The sequence below is a fragment of the Coregonus clupeaformis genome, chromosome 10 (genome assembly GCF_020615455.1).
Source record: "Coregonus clupeaformis isolate EN_2021a chromosome 10, ASM2061545v1, whole genome shotgun sequence".
NCBI lineage: Eukaryota > Metazoa > Chordata > Actinopteri > Salmoniformes > Salmonidae > Coregonus > Coregonus clupeaformis.
In genome coordinates, this window is record NC_059201.1 from 44,645,063 (window position 1) to 44,666,218 (window position 21,156).

Here is a 21,156-nt window from a genome sequence, read left to right on the forward strand (position 1 = left end):
TATATATATATATATATATTCTCTATCTCTCGGGCCAACATTTTAACAAATTCTAAAACCGCGAGAAACTACAGAAAATCATGCGATTAATCGCGATTAATTGTTTTAATCGTTTGACAGCCCTAAAAATAATATATGCCATTTAGCAGACGCTTTTCTCCAAAGCAACTTAGTCATGCGTACAACATTTGTACTTACGGGTGGTCCCGGGAATCAAACCCACTATAGCACCATGCTATACCAACTGAGCTAATATCCTCCTGTGCTCAGACTTCTCACCTTGTCGACAATGCTGCGGCTGCCGTTATCGGCCACGGCCAGCAGTTTCTCCTGATCACGTTTGGCATACATGGAGGCCACCCGGACGACGGGCAACGGCACATCCCGAAGGACAAACCTCACGCCAGCTGGCACGGCCCACATCTTGATTTTCTTGAAGGCCTTGTTCCTGGCAGAGTAACGGGACTCACAGACGTACACGTCCTCTGGTCTGACTCCCTCAGGCTGAAGCTTGAAGTAATCCTGTAGAGAGGGAGCACACAGTTGGTCAGTGTGTTGGAGGGGATCGGTTTGAGCAAGGCGATGTGCAGAATCGCTAATCAAGACAATCGTTCAAAACAAGACTCTGGGACAGTCCTAGAAAGAGATCCAAAATTCATACAACCACTGCACATAAAAATTATTTAAAAGCAATGAGGATGATGCAACAGATCAGACTGTTTAGCTTAAAATGTTGATACAGTTTTATTTCTTCATATTATAAGCTCAGCAATGCGCACATGGCTGTAGGCTACGTGTGAATGCTCCAAAATGCAATTAGCAGGAAAACGCCGGTCTCAAAAAGCGCACCACAAGTGCGAGCGGTTTCATGTGACAGAGAAGAAAATATTTGTTAGAAATTAAGAAAAAGGGGCGACCTAAAGATGCATCAACTAGTATGAATTACTAATATGACTAGGATTGTGCTTTTGGCTGTTGGAAAATAAAATAAAGTTGAGAGAAATGCTGGTTTCAATGGCATATGAAGTGTTTATAAAATTATTTCCTCAACATTTCTATGGTCATATTTTGGCTAGCTTAGGCTACTTTGAAAAAGGTAAGACATGCTTCATAAAATGACAAAACGTCCAGGTTTAAATAATTAAGTTTGGTTTAAAAATGCTGACTGCCTCCGCTCAGATTCAAGGTGGCTGATGTGTGGTGCACAACAGGCACTGTCCTTCACTCTCTTGTCTTGTGACCATTTGATCTAAACAAGCAGTGCCTTGAGTATGTCGATAGAATCAAGCCTTTAGACGTTAATGTTAATTATCCTTCATTATATTTGTCAAACATTACTGCTGTTTAGCCTATATTCGTGTCACAGGAGGTTGGTGGCACCTTAATTGGGGAGGATGGGCTCGTGTAAATGGCTGGAGTGGAATAGTATCAAATACATCTAACACATGGTTTCTATGTGGTTGATAACATTCCATTCGCTCCGTTCCAGCCATTATTATGAGCTGTCCTTCCCTCAGCAGCCGCCATTGATTTGTGTAATTAATAGTCTCATTAAAAAGTTTGGCTACATTTTCTGGCAATTCCCTCATGTCAGCATCGGTTTGGACATGAGCCTGTAGTTAATATGCATATCCCCTACACTTTGACATTCGGACAACTTAAATCTATGTTATTGTTGTCCGACTAAAAAAAATGTCTTGTCCTGGACAAGCGTTAATGTCGAGACCTGAACAGTCATCAAAATTGTTAAAAGGTTTCTAAATGCAAAAGTTGGACAATGGATGAAGACACTCCAAAAAAAATCCATCAGATATTGACTGAATGATAGCACATTCACTGGCACTGACAAATAATGGGGACGTTTCCACTTCACAATAAGTTTTCCGGGGCAGCTCTAGCAGGGCAGAAATTTTACAAACTGACATGGTGGCATCCAATGACGGTGCCACATTGAAAGTCATTGAGCTCTTCAGTAAGGCCATTCTACTGCCAATGTTTGTCTATGAAGATTGCATGGCTGTGTGCTCAATGTGATACACTTGTCAGCAACGGGTGTGGCTGAAATAGCCGAATCCACTGATCTGAAGGGATGTCCACATACTTTTGTATATATAGTGTATCTGTGACCAATAGATGCATATCTGTATTCCCAGTCATGTAAATCCATAGATTAGGGCCTAATTAATTTATTTCAATTGACTGATTTCCTCATATGAACTGTAACTCAGTAAAATCAATTAAATGTGCATTTATATTTTCGTTCAGTATGTATGTATGTATATATATATATATATATATATATATACACACACACACACACACACACACACACACACACACACACACACACACACACACACACACACACAGTGGGGAAAAAAAGTAATTAGTCAGCCACCAATTGTGCAACTTCTCCCACTTAAAAAGATGAGAGAGGCCTGTAATTTGCATCATAGGTACACATCAACTATGACAGACAAAATGATAAAGAAAGATCCAGAAAATCACATTGTAGGATTTTTTATGAATTTATTTGCAAATTATGGTGGGAAATAAGTATTTGGTCAATAACAAAAGTTTCTCAATACTTTGTTATATACCCTTTGTTGGCAATGACACAGGTCAAACGTTTTCTGTAAGTCTTCACACACTGTTGCTGGTATTTTGGCCCATTCCTCCATGCAGATCTCCTCTAGAGCAGTGATGTTTTGGGGCTGTCGCTGGGCAACACGGACTTTCAACTCCCTCCAAAGATTTTCTATGGGGTTGAGATCTGGAGACTGGCTAGGCCACTCCAGGACCTTGAAATGTTTCTTACGAAGCCACTCCTTCGTTGCCCGGGCGGTGTGTTTGGGATCATTGTCATGCTGAAAGACCCAGCCACATTTCATTTTCAATGCCCTTGCTGATGGAAGGAGGTTTTCACTCAAAATCTCACGATACATGGCCCCATTCATTCTTTCCTTTACACGGATCAGTCGTCCTGGTCCCTTTGCAGAAAAACAGCCCCAAAGCATGATGTTTCCACCCCCATGCTTCACAGTAGGTATGGTGTTCTTTGGATGCAACTCAGCATTCTTTGTCCTCCAAACACGACGAGTTGAGTTTTTACCAAAAAGTTCTATTTTGGTTTCATCTGACCATATGACATTCTCCCAATCCTCTTCTGGATCATCCAAATGCACTCTAGCAAACTTCAGATGGGCCTGGACATGTACTGGCATAAGCAGGGGGACACGTCTGGCACTGCAGGATTTGAGTCCCTGGCGGTGTAGTGTGTTACTGATGGTAGGCTTTGTTACTTTGGTCCCAGCTCTCTGCAGGTCATTCACTAGGTCCCTCTGTGTGGTTCTGGGATTTTTGCTCACCGTTCTTGTGATCATTTTGACCCCACGGGGTGAGATCTTGCGTGGAGCCCCAGATCGAGGGAGATTATCAGTGGTCTTGTACGTCTTCCATTTCCTAATAATTGCTCCCACAGTTGATTTCTTCAAACCAAGCTGCTTACCTATTGCAGATTCAGTCTTCCCAGCCTGGTGCAGGTCTACAATTTTGTTTCTGGTGTCCTTTGACAGCTCTTTGGTCTTGGCCATAGTGGAGTTTGGAGTGTGACTGTTTGAGGTTGTGGACAGGTGTCTTTTATACTGATAACAAGTTCAAACAGGTGCCATTAATATAGGTAACGAGTGGAGGACAGAGGAGCCTCTTAAAGAAGTAGTTACAGGTCTGTGAGAGCCAGAAATCTTGCTTGTTTGTAGGTGACCAAATAGAAAACCTTGTGAAGACTTACAGAAAACGTTTGACCTGTGTCAATGCCAACAAAGTGTATATAACAAAGTATTGAGAAACTTTTGTTATTGACCAAATACTTATTTTCCACCATAATTTGCAAATAAATGCATAAAAAATCCTACAATGTGAGTTTCTGGAAAAAAATATCTCAATTTGTCTGTCATAGTTGACGTGTACCTATGATGAAAATTACAGGCCTCTCTCATCTTCTTAAGTGGGAGAACTTGCACAATTGGTGGCTGACTAAATACTTTTTCCCCCCCACTGTATTTATATATATACACACACATACACACACACACACACACACACACACACACACACACACACACACACACACACACACACACATACAGTTGAAGTCGGAAGTTTACATACACCTTAGCCAAATACATTTAAACTCAGTTTCTCACAATTCCTGACATTTAATTCTAGTAAAAATTCCCTGTCTTAGATCAGTTAGGATCACCACTTTATTTTAAGAATGTGAAATGTCAGAATAATAGTAGAGAGAATGATTTATTTCTGCTTTTATTGCTTTCATCACATTCCCAGTGTAACTGAGTCAGGTTTGTAGGTCTCCATGCTCGCACACACCTTTTCAGTTCTGCCCACACATTTTCTATAGGATTGAGGTCAGGGCTTTGTGATGGCCACTCCAATACCTTGACTTTGTTGTCATTAAGCCATTTTGCCACAACTTTGGATGTATGCTTGGGGTCATTGTCAATTTGGAAGACCCATTTGCGACCAAGCTTTAACTTCCTGACTGATGTCTTGAGATGTTGCTTCAATACATCCACATAATTTTCCTTCCTCATGATGCCATCTATTTTGTGAAGTGCACCAGTCCCTCCTGCAGCAAAGCACCCCCATAGCATGATGCTGCCACCCCGTGCTTCACGATTGCGATGGTGTTCTTCGGCTTCCAACGGCCCCCTTTTTCCTCCAAACATAACGATGGTCAGTATGGCCAAACAGTTCTATTTTTGTTTCAACAGACAAGAGGACATTTCTCAAAAAAGTACGATCTTTGTCCCCATGTGCAGTTGCAAACTGTAGTCTGGCTTTTGTATGGCGGATTTGGAGCAGTGGCTTCTTCCTTGCTGAGCGGCCTTTCAGGTTATGTCGATATAGGACTCGTTTTTCTGTGGATATAGATACTTTTGTACCGGTTTCCTCCAGCATCTTCACAAGGTCCTTTGCTGTTGTTCTGGGATTGATTTGCACTTTTCGCACCAAAGTACGTTCATCTCTAGGAGACAGAACGCGTCTCCTTCCTGAGCGATATGACGGCTGCGTGGTCCCATGGTGTTTATACTTGCGTACTATTGTTTGTACAGATGAACGTGGTACCTTCAGGCGTTTGGAAATTACTCCCAAGGATGAACCAGACTTGTGGAGGTCTACATTTTTATTTTTCTGAGGTCTTGGCTGATTTCTTTAGATTTTCCCATGATGTCAAGCAAAGAGGCACTGAGTTTGAAGGTAGGCCTTGAAATACATCCACAGGTACACCTCCAATTGACTCAAATTATGTCAATTAGCTTCTAAAGCCATGATATCATTTTCTGGAATTTTCCAAGCTGTTTAAAGGCACAGTCATCTTAGTGTAAGTAAGTAAGTAAACTTCTGACCCTCTGGAATTGTGATACAGTGAATTATAAGTGAAATAATCTGTCTGTAAACAATTGTTGGAAAAATTACTTGTGTCATGCACAAAGTAGATGTCCTAACCGACTTGCCAAAACTATAGTTTGTTAACAAGAAATTTGTGGAGTGGTTGAAAAACGAGTTTTAATGACTCCAACCTAAGTGTATGTAAACTTCCGACTTCAATTGTAATATACAGTGGGGAAGAAAAGTAATTAGTCAGCCACCAATTGTGCAAGTTCTCCCACTTAAAAAGATGAGAGGCCTGTAATTTTCATCATAGGTACACGTCAACTATGACAGACAAATTGAGCATTTTCTTCTCCAGAAAATCACATTGTAGGATTTTTAATGAATTTATTTGCAAATTATGGTGGAAAATAAGTATTTGGTCACCTACAAACAAGCAAGATTTCTGGCTCTCACAGACCTGTAACTTCTTCTTTAAGAGGCTCCTCTGTCCTCCACTCGTTACCTGTATTAATTGCACCTGTTTGAACTTGTTATCAGTATAAAAGACACCTGTCCTAAACCTCAAACAGTCACACTCCAAACTCCACTATGGCCAAGACCAAAGAGCTGTCAAAGGACACCAGAAACAAAATTGTAGACCTGCATCAGGCTGGGAAGACTGAATCTGCAATAGGTAAGCAGCTTGGTTTGAAGAAATCAACTGTGGGAGCAATTATTAGGAAATGGAAGACATACAAGACCACTGATAATCTCCCTCGATCTGGGGCTCCACGCAAGATCTCACCCCGTGGGGTCAAAATGATCACAAGAACGGTGAGCAAAAATCCCAGAACCACACGGGGGGACCTAGTGAATGACCTGCAGAGAGCTGGGACCAAAGTAACAAAGCCTACCATCAGTAACACACTACGCCGCCAGGGACTCAAATCCTGCAGTGCCAGACGTGTCCCCCTGCTTAAGCCAGTACATGTCCAGGCCCGTCTGAAGTTTGCTAGAGTGCATTTGGATGATCCAGAAAAGGATTGGGAGAATGTCATATGGTTAGATGAAATGAAAATAGAACTTTTTGGTAAAAACTCAACTCGTCGTGTTTGGAGGACAAAGAATGCTGAGTTGCATCCAAAGAACACCATACCTACTGTGAAGCATGGGGGTGGAAACATCATGCTTTGGGGCTGTTTTTCTGCAAAGGGACCAGGACGACTGATCCGTGTAAAGGAAAGAATGAATGGGGCCATGTATCGTGAGATTTTGAGTGAAAACCTCCTTCCATCAGCAAGGGCATTGAAGATGAAACGTGGCTGGGTCTTTCAGCATGACAATGATCCCAAACACACCGCCCGGGCAACGAAGGAGTGGCTTCGTAAGAAGCATTTCAAGGTCCTGGAGTGGCCTAGCCAGTCTCCAGATCTCAACCCCATAGAAAATCTTTGGAGGGAGTTGAAAGTCCGTGTTGCCCAGCGACAGCCCCAAAACATCACTGCTCTAGAGGAGATCTGCATGGAGGAATGGGCCAAAATACCAGCAACAGTGTGTGAAAACCTTGTGAAGACTTACAGAAAACGTTTTACCTGTGTCATTGCCAACAAAGGGTATATAACAAAGTATTGAGAAACTTTTGTTATTGACCAAATACTTATTTTCCACCATAATTTGCAAATAAATTCATAAAAAAATCCTACAATGTGATTTTCTGGAGAAAAAAAATCCTCATTTAGTCTGTCATAGTTGACGTGTACCTATGATGAAAATTACAGGCCTCTCTCATCTTTTTAAGTGGGAGAACTTGCACAATTGGTGGCTGACTAAATACTTTTTTCCCCCACTGTATGTGTTAAAAATAATATATACACGTACGTCATTTGTATAATACACTGGGTTCATTTGCATACATTAACACATTAACATAAATGGGTGGAACAGGGTTGCAACCACCAAAAACTTGCTCTGTCTAGCTGCCTACCTGCACTCACCTGCGCTGTCTAGACTGCCTGATAAATTACTGTTATCACGTTCTGTTGCATGCTTCAACAGCAGGATACAAATAGCATTCAATAGCAGGATACCCTCGGATAAAAAATGTACACGCTTGGCTCTAGATTACACCCATCTTCATACTTAACATTGTTTGCGAGATCAGACATGATATCAGTATAATCTGAATGTTTATTTTTGGAAGCATCTAAATTTGTTTTAAATGATGACTTTTTTCAATTCCACAAAAAAATTAAAAGAAAGTTATTTCTTCTCTTTCTTGTGATGTAAGTCTTGAGACGATAGGCCTACGTTAAATCCCAGACGAAGCTTTAGCGTTCTTATAGATGCGGAAAGAATGTATTCCATTGAGCCCATTTCAGCAATTACTGGGGTGTTTTTGACAGGTCATTACAAACATTTCTGCAGTCGTAACGCATGAATGAGTCACAGGAGTTAAATAAAAGCACCCCTCAAACACAGGAAGTAGATGGCTGAAAAAGACATATCCTCAGGTGGGCAGGGCATGCGTGTTGCTACAATAATAAGCTAAAATAATGATGTAATCTAATCCAATATATGAGCATAGAATTGCATACATCTATGGTCCAGGTGTGTGTATTATCAAAACCGTTCAGATATATAGATGGCCTTACCTTGACAAACATGACCATGCATTTGCCCAGTATCTTGCTGACTGGTACTTTGTTGAAGTAGTCACTCTTGAAGACCTCTTGCTTGAGGAACTTGCGTGTGGCCAGATGGAAGGTCTCACTAGGCCTGTAGAACCAACAGCCATACAGCCACTTCTCACCTACACACACACGCATTACTAACAGGAGGGAGAGGCAGAAAGCAGTAGGAGTGTGTGTGTGTCTCAAAGTGTGCATGTCTAAACCTGCATGTTGAGTTGGTTACCTGCTTCGTCCTCCCACAGGCGCTCGATGCAGACGATGTGAGGCTTGAGGTTGGCCTCGGCTGGCTGCACGTAGACACAGTCACCCACGTGGTAGGTGCTGTTCTCAAAGCTGCAGTCCTGACGGTACGTCCTCTCTGGCCCCGCACCTCCCCCAGCTGGGTCCTCAGCCTTCGCTCCCTCCTCTGGAAGTACATTTGAATATTATAATACATCCATCAACCTCACATTATATACACGATTCAGACTCAGAGTCAATGTCACATCAATCACCTGCACTGACAATCACACACCAGTTCAGAAAAAAAACACTTATTCTACACACGCATACCCGGCCACAACTCCATCACACACACCTTTGTTCTCCTCCTCACTCTTCAGTTTGTCCTCCTCCATCTCCTTCGGTAGTTTCTCTCTCTTCTCCTGCTCCACGTCACTCTGCAGGTGTTTGGAGTTGTAGCTGAGCGCTGGGGAGAGGAGGATCTCTCCGTTCTTACACAACTCATCTCGGATCTTTATAAAGAACTGATGCAGCTCCACCGCATCCTCAAAGATCTCAGAGTCTGTCCTGTGAAGGGACAGGGCAAGGCATGCAGGGTCAAAGGTGAGGGTTCATGGGGGGGACTCAAAGGTTGGAGAGCAATTCAAATAAAGGCCTTTCTAATGATGTGTAGACTACGTACCTGTGCAGGCGCCTGGCTTTCTCCAGCACTTCGAACATGTGCTCCTGGAACACGTCCAGCCTGCGGTAGCGCCCTCGGTCCACGTTGGCCCGGATCACGTCGAAGTTGAGCGGAGGCTTCTCCGGGCTGTTTGGGTCCTGTTGAAGTCAGTTAACATAGTTTATTGGTCGTTCAGAAAAACTCTGAATGACTTTGCTGATATCTTAAAAATCGGTTATTTTTAAGAGCCTAACCAAGGGCCATATGAGCGCTGAATTATGATAATTTTTTCCTTTTAGATCCCAATGATTAAGATTACATGGACAGTGGGGGACCTGCTCCTAGATCAGCACTCCTACTCTGAGACACTATGAATACGGCGGCCCAGGTAGGGTATGGGCGATCACCTCTCTCTTACCTGGGCAGGGATCTCAGCCAGTGAGTCGCTGTAACACCTCCCCTCCTCGTCCTGGTGCCCCAGCACAGACACAAACAGGTTCCTGATCAGTTCCATGACCAGGGGCCCTACAGCAGGGGGCGAGCCGCCCTCCTCCCCTCCCTCCTGCCGCCGCCGGGTATCCAGGAGCACGCGGTGGAGGAGCAGAGCGTCGCGGTAGATCAGGGACTCTGGCTCGTTGTAGGTACAGGCGTTGTTGAACATCACTGCAAAGTCTTCCACCAGAGCATCCACGTCCTGGTAACGGCCGCCCACCATGTGGCTGGAGAACAAGAAGATAAGATCATTTCATTTTCTATTGAAACAGGGAGAAACAGATGTATTTTGTTGTTTTATCGGATCCCAACCCCAAGTGCCACTGGAGCAGTTTAGGGGATAAGTGCCCTGTTCAAAGGCACAACACCAGGATATAGTATCTAGGATACTGATATCAGCAACCCTCCAGTTGCCGGCTCACTCCACAGAAGCTTTTCCCCGTAGGAGCTGAGATTCAAAAAGGGCAAACTTACAGCTCCTGGCCCACCTCTCTAACCCCCCAGAAACCTAACCACACACTAGTGGTGCACGGGTCAGCTGTTTGTTCACCAGCACCCACCCACAATTGCTAATAACCCACTGTCAACCGCCCCACTATATGTAATAAAGTGAAAATCTGAGGCACATACCCGAGCCTAACCCGCTAATATAGAAAATGCACTGTAGGCTACAGTCAGAGACGGCGGAAAGATTTGACAGGAGGTGCAGGAATTTCTTGCCTGATTTAGATATGTTTCTGCTTATAATTTCCAACATTTTGGTAGGCTATTTGTTAGTCAACTTGTCTATAATTAGATACATGCAGCTTCTCTTCTGTCATTATATCATATTTCTCTCAACTCCTGTTCCCAAGTCAAAATTTAGCCTACATTTGGTGCATAGCCTAATTTTACTGCAAGAAATACTTAATTCTTCAGGAGATAATATTAAGGCTATGTGAGAGGTTATAGACCTACAGTCAATGTCCATATTTCAGTTTCCATTTAACCCATCTGAACAGTAGACTACAGTTCCCTTGACGTACCATAGGCCTATTTGAAGTCCCCTCTTGTGACTGTCAAATTTGTATAGCGCCTCACAATCATCACACATAACATAGCTGGCACTGCTATCATCCTCTTTTACCACTTCACCAAATATTTCCCAAACATTACTTTTCTGGCCCTCCCTTCTCTTTATTTTCAACTCTCCATTTCGCAGCTTTCCTCTTATTGAATTCAACTCCGACATTGTCCTTTTTGCCTCCGTGGATTGACGTTCCCGAAAGCATTTGGCAATTGGCGTGTAGACTATTTGGCACGCGTACAGTTAGCCTAATGCCAGATAGCCTCAAATAATTTAAGAAAAACATCAATGTAGCCTATACATATAAATTGCACAAGAATGATACATTCATGGATGTTTTAAGTTATTGTTTTCTCTTTAATCAACCCACCCTTCATCCACACAATATTATTTCATAATCCTAAACCCGCCCGCCCCGCGGATATAACCGCGGGGACTGCGGGTTATGGGTCAGCCCGCACATCACCACCACACACACACACACACAGGTTAGCCTCCAGCTTACCTGCGCAGGCGCTCCATGTCGATGGGCCTCTTGATGGTGGCGTAGTAGTCAGGCAGCTCGGCGCGGGAGGGCAGGCGCAGGAAGATGGTGGAGATACGTCGCCCCCTGGCGTCTGTGTAGTTCCTCACAGCGTCATACAGCTCGTTGAGGCACTGCTGCAGGGGGGTCAGGTACTTATTGGACTTCTTAGGAGACCCGCCACTCTTCCCTACAGAGAAAATTCCATGTAAATGTAATCAAAACAGCAAGATATATATAGCCTATGTTTTCTTCGTATTTTTCACAAGTGCTGTTAAATGCCCATAAAGAAGACTCAAACATACTTAGTTTGAGCTTCGGAGATCCCATGTTGTCAGTGTCCTCCTCGGGAGAAGCTCCTAGCTCCTTCCTTTTGTCCTTCACTATCTTCTCCAGGATGTTAGCATCGTTATAAACCTTCACAGCAAAACAACATCAGAACATGTCACTCAACCCTCCCCTTTGTTGTAAATTTAGCTCAGGGTCGTGGTCATTAGGGAATACAATAGACAACATTCAGTTTCTTATTGGACAAGTTCAGGTAGTCAGTCCCACCCAGTTGTACTTTGTTTTTTGCCTACTAGGGATGTAGCAAATGGGAAAAATTATCTTAACGTTTAAACTGACATTTATGTTTTATTTCTTCAATCGGTTTACTGTTATAACAATAAGAAAACAACATAAAATGACACATGAATTCACAATGCAGCTGCGCTGCTGCCAGCAATGGTTTGGGTCTCATTTCAGATGTTTAAGCATTACTGTACCTCAATTCCACCTCGCAAAGTTTGCATTTTCTTCTCATTTAACTTCTCAAAGTATTGCCATACAGGACTTTGCTGCTGTCGCTTGCCTTTCTCTGCCATTTTTCCAACTGTTAACGACGATGACAGTGATGGAGAGTCGACTCCAAAATATTGATTCCTCGACTCCTTGCACATCGACTCCCATTTCTAAGTGTCAAGATTAGATTCCGCTAGGAATCGACTCCTAAGATTCAGTATTTTTGGAACGGAGGAGACTGATTAGTTGCCATAACACAAACACTCTCATAGCAAGCTAGCGAGGGACAGAGAGAGAGGGAAGGGGCACTGTATAGGCAGGTCGGCCACCAGGCAGACAGTCAAAACCACTAGGCCTATCTTTATTTTTATTTTTTATTTAACCTTTATTTAACTGGGCAAGTCAGTTAAGAACACATTTTTATTTACAATGACAGCCTACACCGGCCAAACCCGGACGACGCTGGGCCAATTGTGCGCCGCCCTATGGGACTCCCAATCACGGCCGGTTGTGATACAGCCTGGAATCGAACCAGGGGGTCTGTAGTGACGCCTCAAGCACTGAGATGCAGTGCCTTAGACTGCTGCGCCACTCGGCAATCAAAAGCTGTATCTTGCAATGCAATATCTCGCAATTTCAGTAAAGCAGGGCCTATCATCAATGGATATAGGATATTGAGATGAGCGAGATCCAACACATCGCTCTCACACAGTATCTGCACGGGTTCGCTTCACACTGTTCACAGCGACATGGCCCTGTGAGTGATTGGCTGTGGTCCCACCTGAGATCCCTCCTCGTTGTAGTGACGTGCATTGCGGAACATCAGCCTCATGTCGTCCATCAGGGCCTCTTCGGTGGCGTAGCGCTTTGAGCGGACGTTGTGCTCGATGGTCTTAAGGTCCATGGGCTCCAGGATCACCTGGTAGTAGGGAGGAGTTAGGTTAATAGATGAGTCAATCCACGGCATCCATATCGATTCCAACATTATAAGAAATCCCGCTATGCCCTCCGACGAACCATCAAACAGGCAAAGAGTCAATACATGACTAAGATTGAATCGTACTACACTGGCTCTGACGCTCGTCGGATGTGGCAGGGCTTGAAAACTATTACAGACTACAAAGGGAAGCACAGCCGTGAGCTGCCCAGTGACACAAGCCTACCAGACGAGTTAAACCACTTCTATGCTCGCTTCGAGGCAAGCAACACTGAAGCATGCATGAGAGCACCAGCTGTTCCGGATGACTATGTGATCACGCTCTCCGTAGCCGATGTGAGTAAGACTTTTAAGCAGGTCAACATTCACAAGGCCGCAGGGCCAGACGGATTACCAGGACGTGTACTCCGAGCATGTGCTGACCAACTGGCAAGTGTCTTCACTGACATTTTCAACATGTCCCTGACTGAGTCTGTAATACCAACATGTTTCAAGCAGACCACCATAGTCCCCGTGCCCAATGACTCTAAGATAACCTGCCTAAATGACTACCGACCCGTAGCACTGACATCTGTAGCCATGAAGTGCTTTGAAAGGCTGGTCATGGCTCACATCAACAGCATTATCCCAGAAACCCTAGACCCACTCCAATTTGCATACCGCCCCAACAGATCCACAGATGATGCAATCTCTATTGCACTCCACACTGCCCTTTCCCACCTGGACAAGAGGAACACCTACGTGAGAATGCTATTCATTGACTACAGCTCAGCATTCAACACCATAGTGCCCTCTAAGCTCATCACTAAGCTAAGGATCCTGGGACTAAACACCTCCCTCTGCAACTGGATCCTGGACTTCCTGACGGGCCGCCCCCAGGTGGTAAGGGTAGGTAACAACACATCTGCCACACTGATCCTCAACACGGGGGCCCCTCAGGGGTGCGTGCTCAGTCCCCTCCTGTACTCTCTGTTCACCCATGACTGCATGGCCAGGCACGACTCCAACACCATCATTAAGTTTGCCGACGACACAACAGTGGTAGGCCTGATCACCGACAACAATGAGACAGCCTATAGGGAGGAGGTCAGAGACCTGGCCGTGTGATGCCAGGACAACAACCGCTCCCTCAACGTGACCAAGACAAAGGAGATGATTGTGGACTACAGGAAAAAAAAGAGGACTGAGCACGCCCCCATTCTCATCGACGGGGCTGTAGTGGAACAGGTTGAGAGCTTCAAGTTCCTTGGTGTCCACATCACCAACGAACTATCATGGTCCAAACACACCAAGACAGTCGTGAAGAGGGCACGACAAAGCCTATTCCCCCTCAGGAGACTGAAAAGATTTGGCATGGGTCCTCAGCTGCACCATCGAGAGCATCCTGACTGGTTGCATCACCGCCTGGTATGGCAACTGCTTGGCCTCCGACCGCAAGGCACTACAGAGGGTAGTGCGTACGGGCCAGTACATCACTGGGGCCAAGCTTCCTGCCATCCAGGACCTCTATACCAGGCGGTGTCAGAGGAAGGCCCTCAAAATTGTCAAAGACTCCAGCCACCCTAGTCATAGACTGTTCTCTCTGCTACCGCACGGCAAGCGGTACCGGAGTGCCAAGTCTAGGTCCAAAAGACTTCTCAACAGCTTCTACCCCCAAGCCATAAGACTCCTGAACAGCTAATCATGGTTACCCGGACTATTTGCACTGCCCCCCCACCCCATCCTTTTTACGCTGCTGCTACTCTGTTAATTATTTATGCATAGTCACTTTAACTCTACCCACATGTACATATTACCTCAACTACCTCAACTAGCCGGTGACTCTGCAACGGTACCACCCTATATATATAGCCTCCCTACTGTTATTTTATTTTACTTCTGCTCTTTTTTTTCTCAACACTTTTTTTGTTGTTGTTTTATTTTTAAAAATAAATGCACTGTTGGTTAAGGGCTGTAAGTAAGCATTTCACTGTGATGTCTGCACCTGTTGTATTCGGCGCATGTGACCAATAAAATTTGATTTGATTTGATTTGAACATTAGGGAATAAAAATAACAATTCTAAGATATTTTCCATTGCTGGACCGAGATTTGTGTTTAAAATAAACAAGATTCTGCTTGGATATAAAATGTGTGGCTTTTCTCCACTGCAATAGGATATGTCTAGTACACTGGACTACATTCTGGCAGGGAAAGTAAGATTTGTATGTTTAAAGAAAAACGTTGATTAATTGGCCCTAGCAACCACCAATTAGTGGATTGTGAAAGCCTTGTGTTGACCTCATATCTACCTTGTAGTAGTCTGGGTAGTTCTTCTTGGAGGGCTTGACCATGAACAGATCACAGAGCCTCCGGTTGGTCCCTGCCTCTCTGGCTTCAGTCACTGCAGCATACAGTGCCTTCATACGGTTCTTCACATTCTTCTTATGGCTGCAGGGCAAGAGAGGCCTGGGTCAGTAAAGTGCCTTTTTATATATATATATATATATATATATAAAATATGTATAAATGCAATATTGGCTAACACAAGTTATGCCAGGATAGCAAATTAATGCATTATAGATTTGATTTAAAAAACATGGCCGCCTGTAGGCCATTTGAGTTGCAAGTGTTGCAGGTCTACTTAGCTTGACAAAGGGTAAACTTATAACACAGGAGGCTGCTGAGGGAAGGACAGCTCATAATAATGGCTGGAATGGAGTCAATAGAATGGTATCAAACACATAGAAACCATGTGTTAGATGATTTCGATACCATTCCATTGATTCTGTTCCAGCTATTACTATGAGCCCGTCCTCCCCAATGAAGGTGCCACCAACCTCCTGTGACTTATAAGCATGAGGGCAGCTGTTGTAGATCGACAAAGAAAGTGAGAACGAAAGCGATAGGTGGTTGACTTGGTGTGAGATGACAACAATGGCATCTATGTAGATGTGGTAAGGAAAGAGAACGAGAGGTGGTCCTACATTTTCCTCTTGGTGGCACTGCCAGTTCCTGTGTCAGAGGACAGAATGCTGTCCTGATCCTCTTCGTCACCTCTCCTCAACAGCTCCCTCTTCTTCAGCTGCAAAACATACATTACATACTGCATTTAACAAGAACAATACTGTACAATAGACTCCCTGTGTCGGGAGAGGTTGTGTTTTTCTCTAGCTGGAGGTAAGCAGGAGGTAAGCTTCTCATATGGTGTTGAGTAAAGCTTAACCATGTATTAGATCGTAGGTAGGTAGTTAGTTGTAGTTAGGTATTGTATTTATCATAGGTTAGTATTGTTGTTATTGTAGGTTTCCGTAGGTAATTGTAGGTTAGTATCGAAGCACGAGGCTAGCTAGCTAGCGGGTAGCTACTGGTAACGATTAGCAACGGTGGAGAGCTGTTTCCAATGTTAATGTGCTGCTACCCAACGTTTAATTTTTGCTGCGTTATGCGTTATGAAAGGAACTAGACACGGACATGAATTATCTGTTTAGTGTGCTAACACACTCTTGGCAGTTTGTTGTAACCAAGTATTGGTGCTAAATTGTGTGTTAATGGATGCTAGCTTGCTAGTTAGCTACGGCGTCATAGCTAGGTATCGTGGGTTGTTGTGGGTAGTTACTGCAGGTTTAGTGTGCTAACACACTCTTGGCAGTTTGTTGTAACCAAGTATTGGTGCTAAATTGTGTGTTAATGGATGCTAGCTTGCTAGTTAGCTACGGCGTCACAGCTAGGTATCGTGGGTTGTTGTGGGTAGTTACTGCAGGTTGGCAGTGTCTTCGGCCGTGCCGGCTGTAGCACGAAGCGAGCTAACTAGCCGTTTTTCGAACAGAGTCAGAGTCAACACAGTAGCCATTGTGTGCCGGGTGTAGCACGAAGCTAGCTAGCTAGCCGTTCTTCAAACAAAGTCAACACAGTGGCCAATGCTAGCTACCCAACACGACCAGCTAACTGTACTGTAGTAGCTAAATACAATATACTTGTCCTAGCTAGCCAACGTTGAATCATTGCTGCGTCATGAAAGGAACTTGACACAGACACGAATGATCTGTTTAGTGTGTTATCACACTATTGGTGGTTTGTTGTGACCAAGTGTTTGTGCTAAACTGTGTGTTACTGGATGCTAGCATGCTAGTTAGCTAGTTAACACACTATTGGTGGTTTGTTGTGACCAAGTGTTGGTGCTAAACTGTGTGTTAAACTGTGTGTTATTGGATGCTAGCATGCTAGTTAGCTATGGTGTCATAGTTAGCTAGCTGAATAAAGTGGGTTGAGTCTATTCCTTTAAACATTGAACCGCTGTGGTTCACAACAATTCTGATTTCTAAAGGTGGAAGTTGGGAGAGTTTTTGTTCCGGGTGGTTCAGTGAAACAATTTTAGTTTCTGAGGTAGAAGTTTTTGGTGAGGGAGGCCCTGCTCTCTCCTCTCCCAGATGCTTAGCTCATTTCATTCCGATCTCCTCTGCATTTTTGTAGCCATTTGCTACAGCCTGTCAACTATGCCTCTGCCTATCCCTGTTCTCTCCTCTCTGCACAGGCACCACTCTCCTCTCTGCACGCGCACCACACCGCGCGGCTGCTGCCTCTCTAACCTGGTGGTCCCTGCACGCACCCCTCACCTGGAGTTCCAGGTCGCAGGCAGCCTCTGGAACTGCCGTTCTGCTGCCAACAAAGCTGACTTCATCCCAGCCTATGCCAACCTCCAGTCCCTCGACTTCCTGGCGCTGACGGAAACATGGATCACCACTGAAAACACTGCTACTCCTACTGCTCTCTCCTCGTCTGACCATGTGTTCTCGCATACCCCGAGAGCATCTGGTCAGAGGGGTGGTGGTACAGGAATCCTCATCTCTCCCAAGTGGACATTCTCAATTTTTCCCCTAACCCATCTGTCTATCTCCTCATTTGAATTCCATGCTGTCACAGTCACTAGCCCATTTAAGCTTAATATCCTTGTCATCTATCGCCCTCCAGGTTCCCTTGGAGAGTTCATCAATGAGCTTGACGCCTTGATAAGTTCCTTTCCTGAGGATGGCTCACCCCTCACAGTTTTGGGGGATTTCAACCTCCCTATGTCCACATTTGACTCATTTCTCTCTGCCTCCTTCTTTCCACTCCTCTCCTCTTTTGACCTCACCCTCTCACCGTCCCCCTACTCACAAGGCAGGCAATACGCTTGACCTCATCTTCACTAGATGCTGCTCCTCTACTAATCTCACTGCAACTCCCCTCCATGTCTCCGACCACTACTTTGTTTCCTTTTCTCTCTCGCTCTCCTCCCACACTACTCACTCTGCCCCTACACAGATGGTAATGCGCCGCCGCAACCTTCGCTCTCTCTCTCCCACTACTCTCTCCTCTTCCATCCTATCATCTCTTCCCTCTGCTCAATCCTTCTCCCTCCAATCTCCTGATTCTGCCTCCTCTCCTCCCTTTCTGCATCCTTTGACTCTCTGTGTCCCCTATCCTCCCGGCCGGCTCGGTCCTCCCCTCCAGCTCCGTGGCTTGATGACTCACTGCGAGCTCACAGAACAGAGCTCCGGGCAGCGGAGCGGAAATGGAAGAAAACTAAACTCCCTGCCGACCTGGCATCTTTTCACTCCCTCCTCTCTACATTTTCTTCATCTGTTTCTGCTGCTAAGGCCACCTTCTACCACTCTAAATTCCAAGCATCTGCCTCTAACCCTAGGAAGCTCTTTGCCACATTTTCCTCCCTCCTGAATCCTCCCCCCTCCTCTCTCTCTGTGGATGACTTCGTCAACCACTTTGAAAAGAAGGTTGACGACATCCGATCCTCGTTTGTTAAGTCTAATGACACTGCTGGTCCTGCTCACACTGCCCTACCCTATGCTTTGACTTCTTTCTCCCCTCTCTCTCCAGATAAAATCCTGCGACTTGTGACTGCAGGCCGCCCAACAACCTGCCCGCTTGACCCCATCCCCTCCTCCCTTCTCCAGACCATCTCCGGTGACCTTCTCCCCTACCTCACCTCGCTGATCAACTCATCCTTGACCGCTGGCCATGTCCCTTCCGTCTTCAAGAGAGCGAGAGTTGCTCCCCTTCTCAAAAAACCAACACTCGACCCCACTGATGTCAACAACTACAGACCAGTATCCCTTCTTTCTTTTCTTTCCAAAACTATTGAGCGTGCCGTCTTTAGCCAACTCTCTTGCTATCTCTCTCAGAATGACCTTCTTGATCCAAACCAATCAGGTTTCAGGACTGGTCATTCAACTGAGACTGCTCTTCTCTGTGTCACGGAGACTCTCCGCACTGCTAAAGCTAACTCTCTCTCCTCTGCTCTTGTCCTTCTAGACCTGTCTGCTGCCTTTGACACTGTGAACCATCAGATCCTCCTCTCCACCCTCTCCGAGCTGGGCATCTCCGGCGCGGCTCACTCCTGGATTGCGTCCTACCTGACCGGTCGCTCCTACCAAGTGGCGTGGCGAGAAGCTGTCTCCGCACCACGTGCTCTCACCACTGGTGTCCCCAAGGCTCAGTTCTAGGCCCTCTCCTTTTCTCCCTATACACCAAGTCACTTGGCTCTGTCATATCCTCACATGGTCTCTCCTATCATTGCTACGCTGACGATACACAACTAATCTTCTCCTTTCCCCCTTCTGATAACCAGGTGGCGAATCGCATCTCTGCATGTCTGGCAGACATATCAGTATGGATGACGGATCACCACCTCAAGCTGAACCCTGGCAAGACGGAGCTGCTCTTCCTCCCGGGGAAGGACTGCCCGTTCCATGATCTCGCCATCACGGTTGACAACTCCGCTGTGTCCTCCTCCCAGAGTGCGAAGAGCCTAGGCGTGACCCTGGACAACACCCTGTCGTTCTCCGCCAACATCAAGGCGGTGACCCGCTCCTGCAGGTTCATGCTCTACAACATTCGGAGAGTACGACCCTGCCTTACACAGGAAGCGGCACAGGTCCTAATCCAGGCACTTGTCATCTCCCGTCTGGACTACTGCAACTCGCTGTTGGCTGGCCTCCCTGCCTGTGCCATTAAACCCCTACAACTCATCCAGAATGCCGCAGCCCGTCTGGTGTTCAACCTTCCCAAGTTCTCTCACGTCACCCCCCTCCTCCGCACACTCCACTGGCTTCCAGTTGAAGCTCGCATCCGCTACAAGACCATGGTGCTTGCCTATGGAGCAGTGAGGGGAACGGCACCTCTGTACCTTCAGGCTCTGATCAGTCCCTACACCCAAACGAGGGCATTGCGCTCATCCACCTCTGGCCTGCTGGCTCCCTTCCTCTGCGGAAGCATAGTTCCCGCTCAGCCCAGTCAAAACTGTTCGCTGCCCTGGCACCCCAATGGTGGAACAAGCTCCCTCACGACGCCAGGACAGCGGAGTCACTCACCACCTTCCGGAGACATTTGAAACCCCACCTCTTTAAGGAATACCTGGGATAGGATAAAGGAATCCTTCTACCCCCCCCCAATTGTAAAGTGGTTATCCCACTGGCTATAGGGTGAACGCACCAATTTGTGAGTCGCTCTGGCTAAGAGCGTCTGCTAAATGACGTTAATGTGCCCTTGAGCAAGGCACTTAACCCTAATTGCTCCTGTAAGTCGCTCTGGATAAGAGCGTCTGCTAAATGACTAAAATGTAAAATGTAAATGTACTACTCACCATTCAGTCTTTATATTTTGTATACAGCACAGGAGGTTGGTGGAACCTTAATTGGGGAGGACGGGCTCGATGTAATGGCTGGAGCGGAATGGTATTAAAAACATGGTTACCATGTGTTTGATGCCAATCCATTCGTGCCGTTCCGGACATTATTATGAGCCGTCCTCCCCTCAGCAGCCACCACTGTTATACAGAAACCCTAACAGAATTAGCATTTTTATGTCTTGTATTCCTACAGTTGCAGTTCCAACCCACCACCAGAAAGAAATCCTACCAGGGCTCTCCAACATTGTTCCTGGAGTGCTACCGTCCTGTAGGTTTTTGCTCCAACCCTAATCTAGCGCACCTGATTCTAATAATTAGCTGGTTGATAAGCTATGTCATGTTAGTTACAACTGGGATTGGAGTGAAACTCTACAAGAGGGTAGGTCCCCAGGAAAAGTGTTGGAGAGCCCCATCCTAAACCATCAACAGCATAAAGGGCAAACAAGATCCAAGTCCCCCTACTGACCAGCAGGATCTGCTGCAGCCGGAGGGCCCGTTTGGAGATGCCTGAGGTAGGCACGTTGTAACGCTTGGCATTCTCAAACATCAGAGTAAGGTCAGAGTCCATCTGATCAACGTTTTCGTACTCCCCGTTCTTCATCTTCTCCCTGAGACAGGGACAAACAAGTTCCTCATTTCACTGAATCGATGGGTTTTACGTACATCGGAAATAGCAACAGGAGCTGGACAAAAACAAGATCCATAGTTTTGCTCCTCGCA

The 21,156-nt window shown here is 45.6% G+C and overlaps 1 protein-coding gene across 5 annotated transcripts in view; it reads right to left on the reverse strand.

The window, feature by feature from the left end:
- pbrm1l (polybromo 1, like) overlaps window positions 1–21,156 on the reverse strand; it is a 54,702-nt gene that overhangs the window by 24,281 nt on the left and 9,265 nt on the right. For 4 of the 5 annotated variants that reach the window (XM_041887854.2, XM_041887855.2, XM_041887851.2 and 1 more), the window contains exons 11-22: window positions 20,903–21,044; window positions 15,737–15,834; window positions 15,062–15,200; window positions 12,616–12,753; window positions 11,357–11,468; window positions 11,034–11,241; window positions 9,389–9,689; window positions 8,992–9,128; window positions 8,665–8,876; window positions 8,311–8,493; window positions 8,049–8,224; window positions 280–522 (exon numbers count right to left, since the gene is read on the reverse strand). In XM_041887854.2, coding sequence (XP_041743788.2) covers window positions 280–522; window positions 8,049–8,224; window positions 8,311–8,493; window positions 8,665–8,876; window positions 8,992–9,128; window positions 9,389–9,689; window positions 11,034–11,241; window positions 11,357–11,468; window positions 12,616–12,753; window positions 15,062–15,200; window positions 15,737–15,834; window positions 20,903–21,044 — 2,089 coding nt within the window. The remainder of the gene's footprint in view (window positions 1–279; window positions 523–8,048; window positions 8,225–8,310; window positions 8,494–8,664; window positions 8,877–8,991; window positions 9,129–9,388; window positions 9,690–11,033; window positions 11,242–11,356; window positions 11,469–12,615; window positions 12,754–15,061; window positions 15,201–15,736; window positions 15,835–20,902; window positions 21,045–21,156) is intronic. The other variant, XM_041887852.2, reaches the window with a different exon arrangement.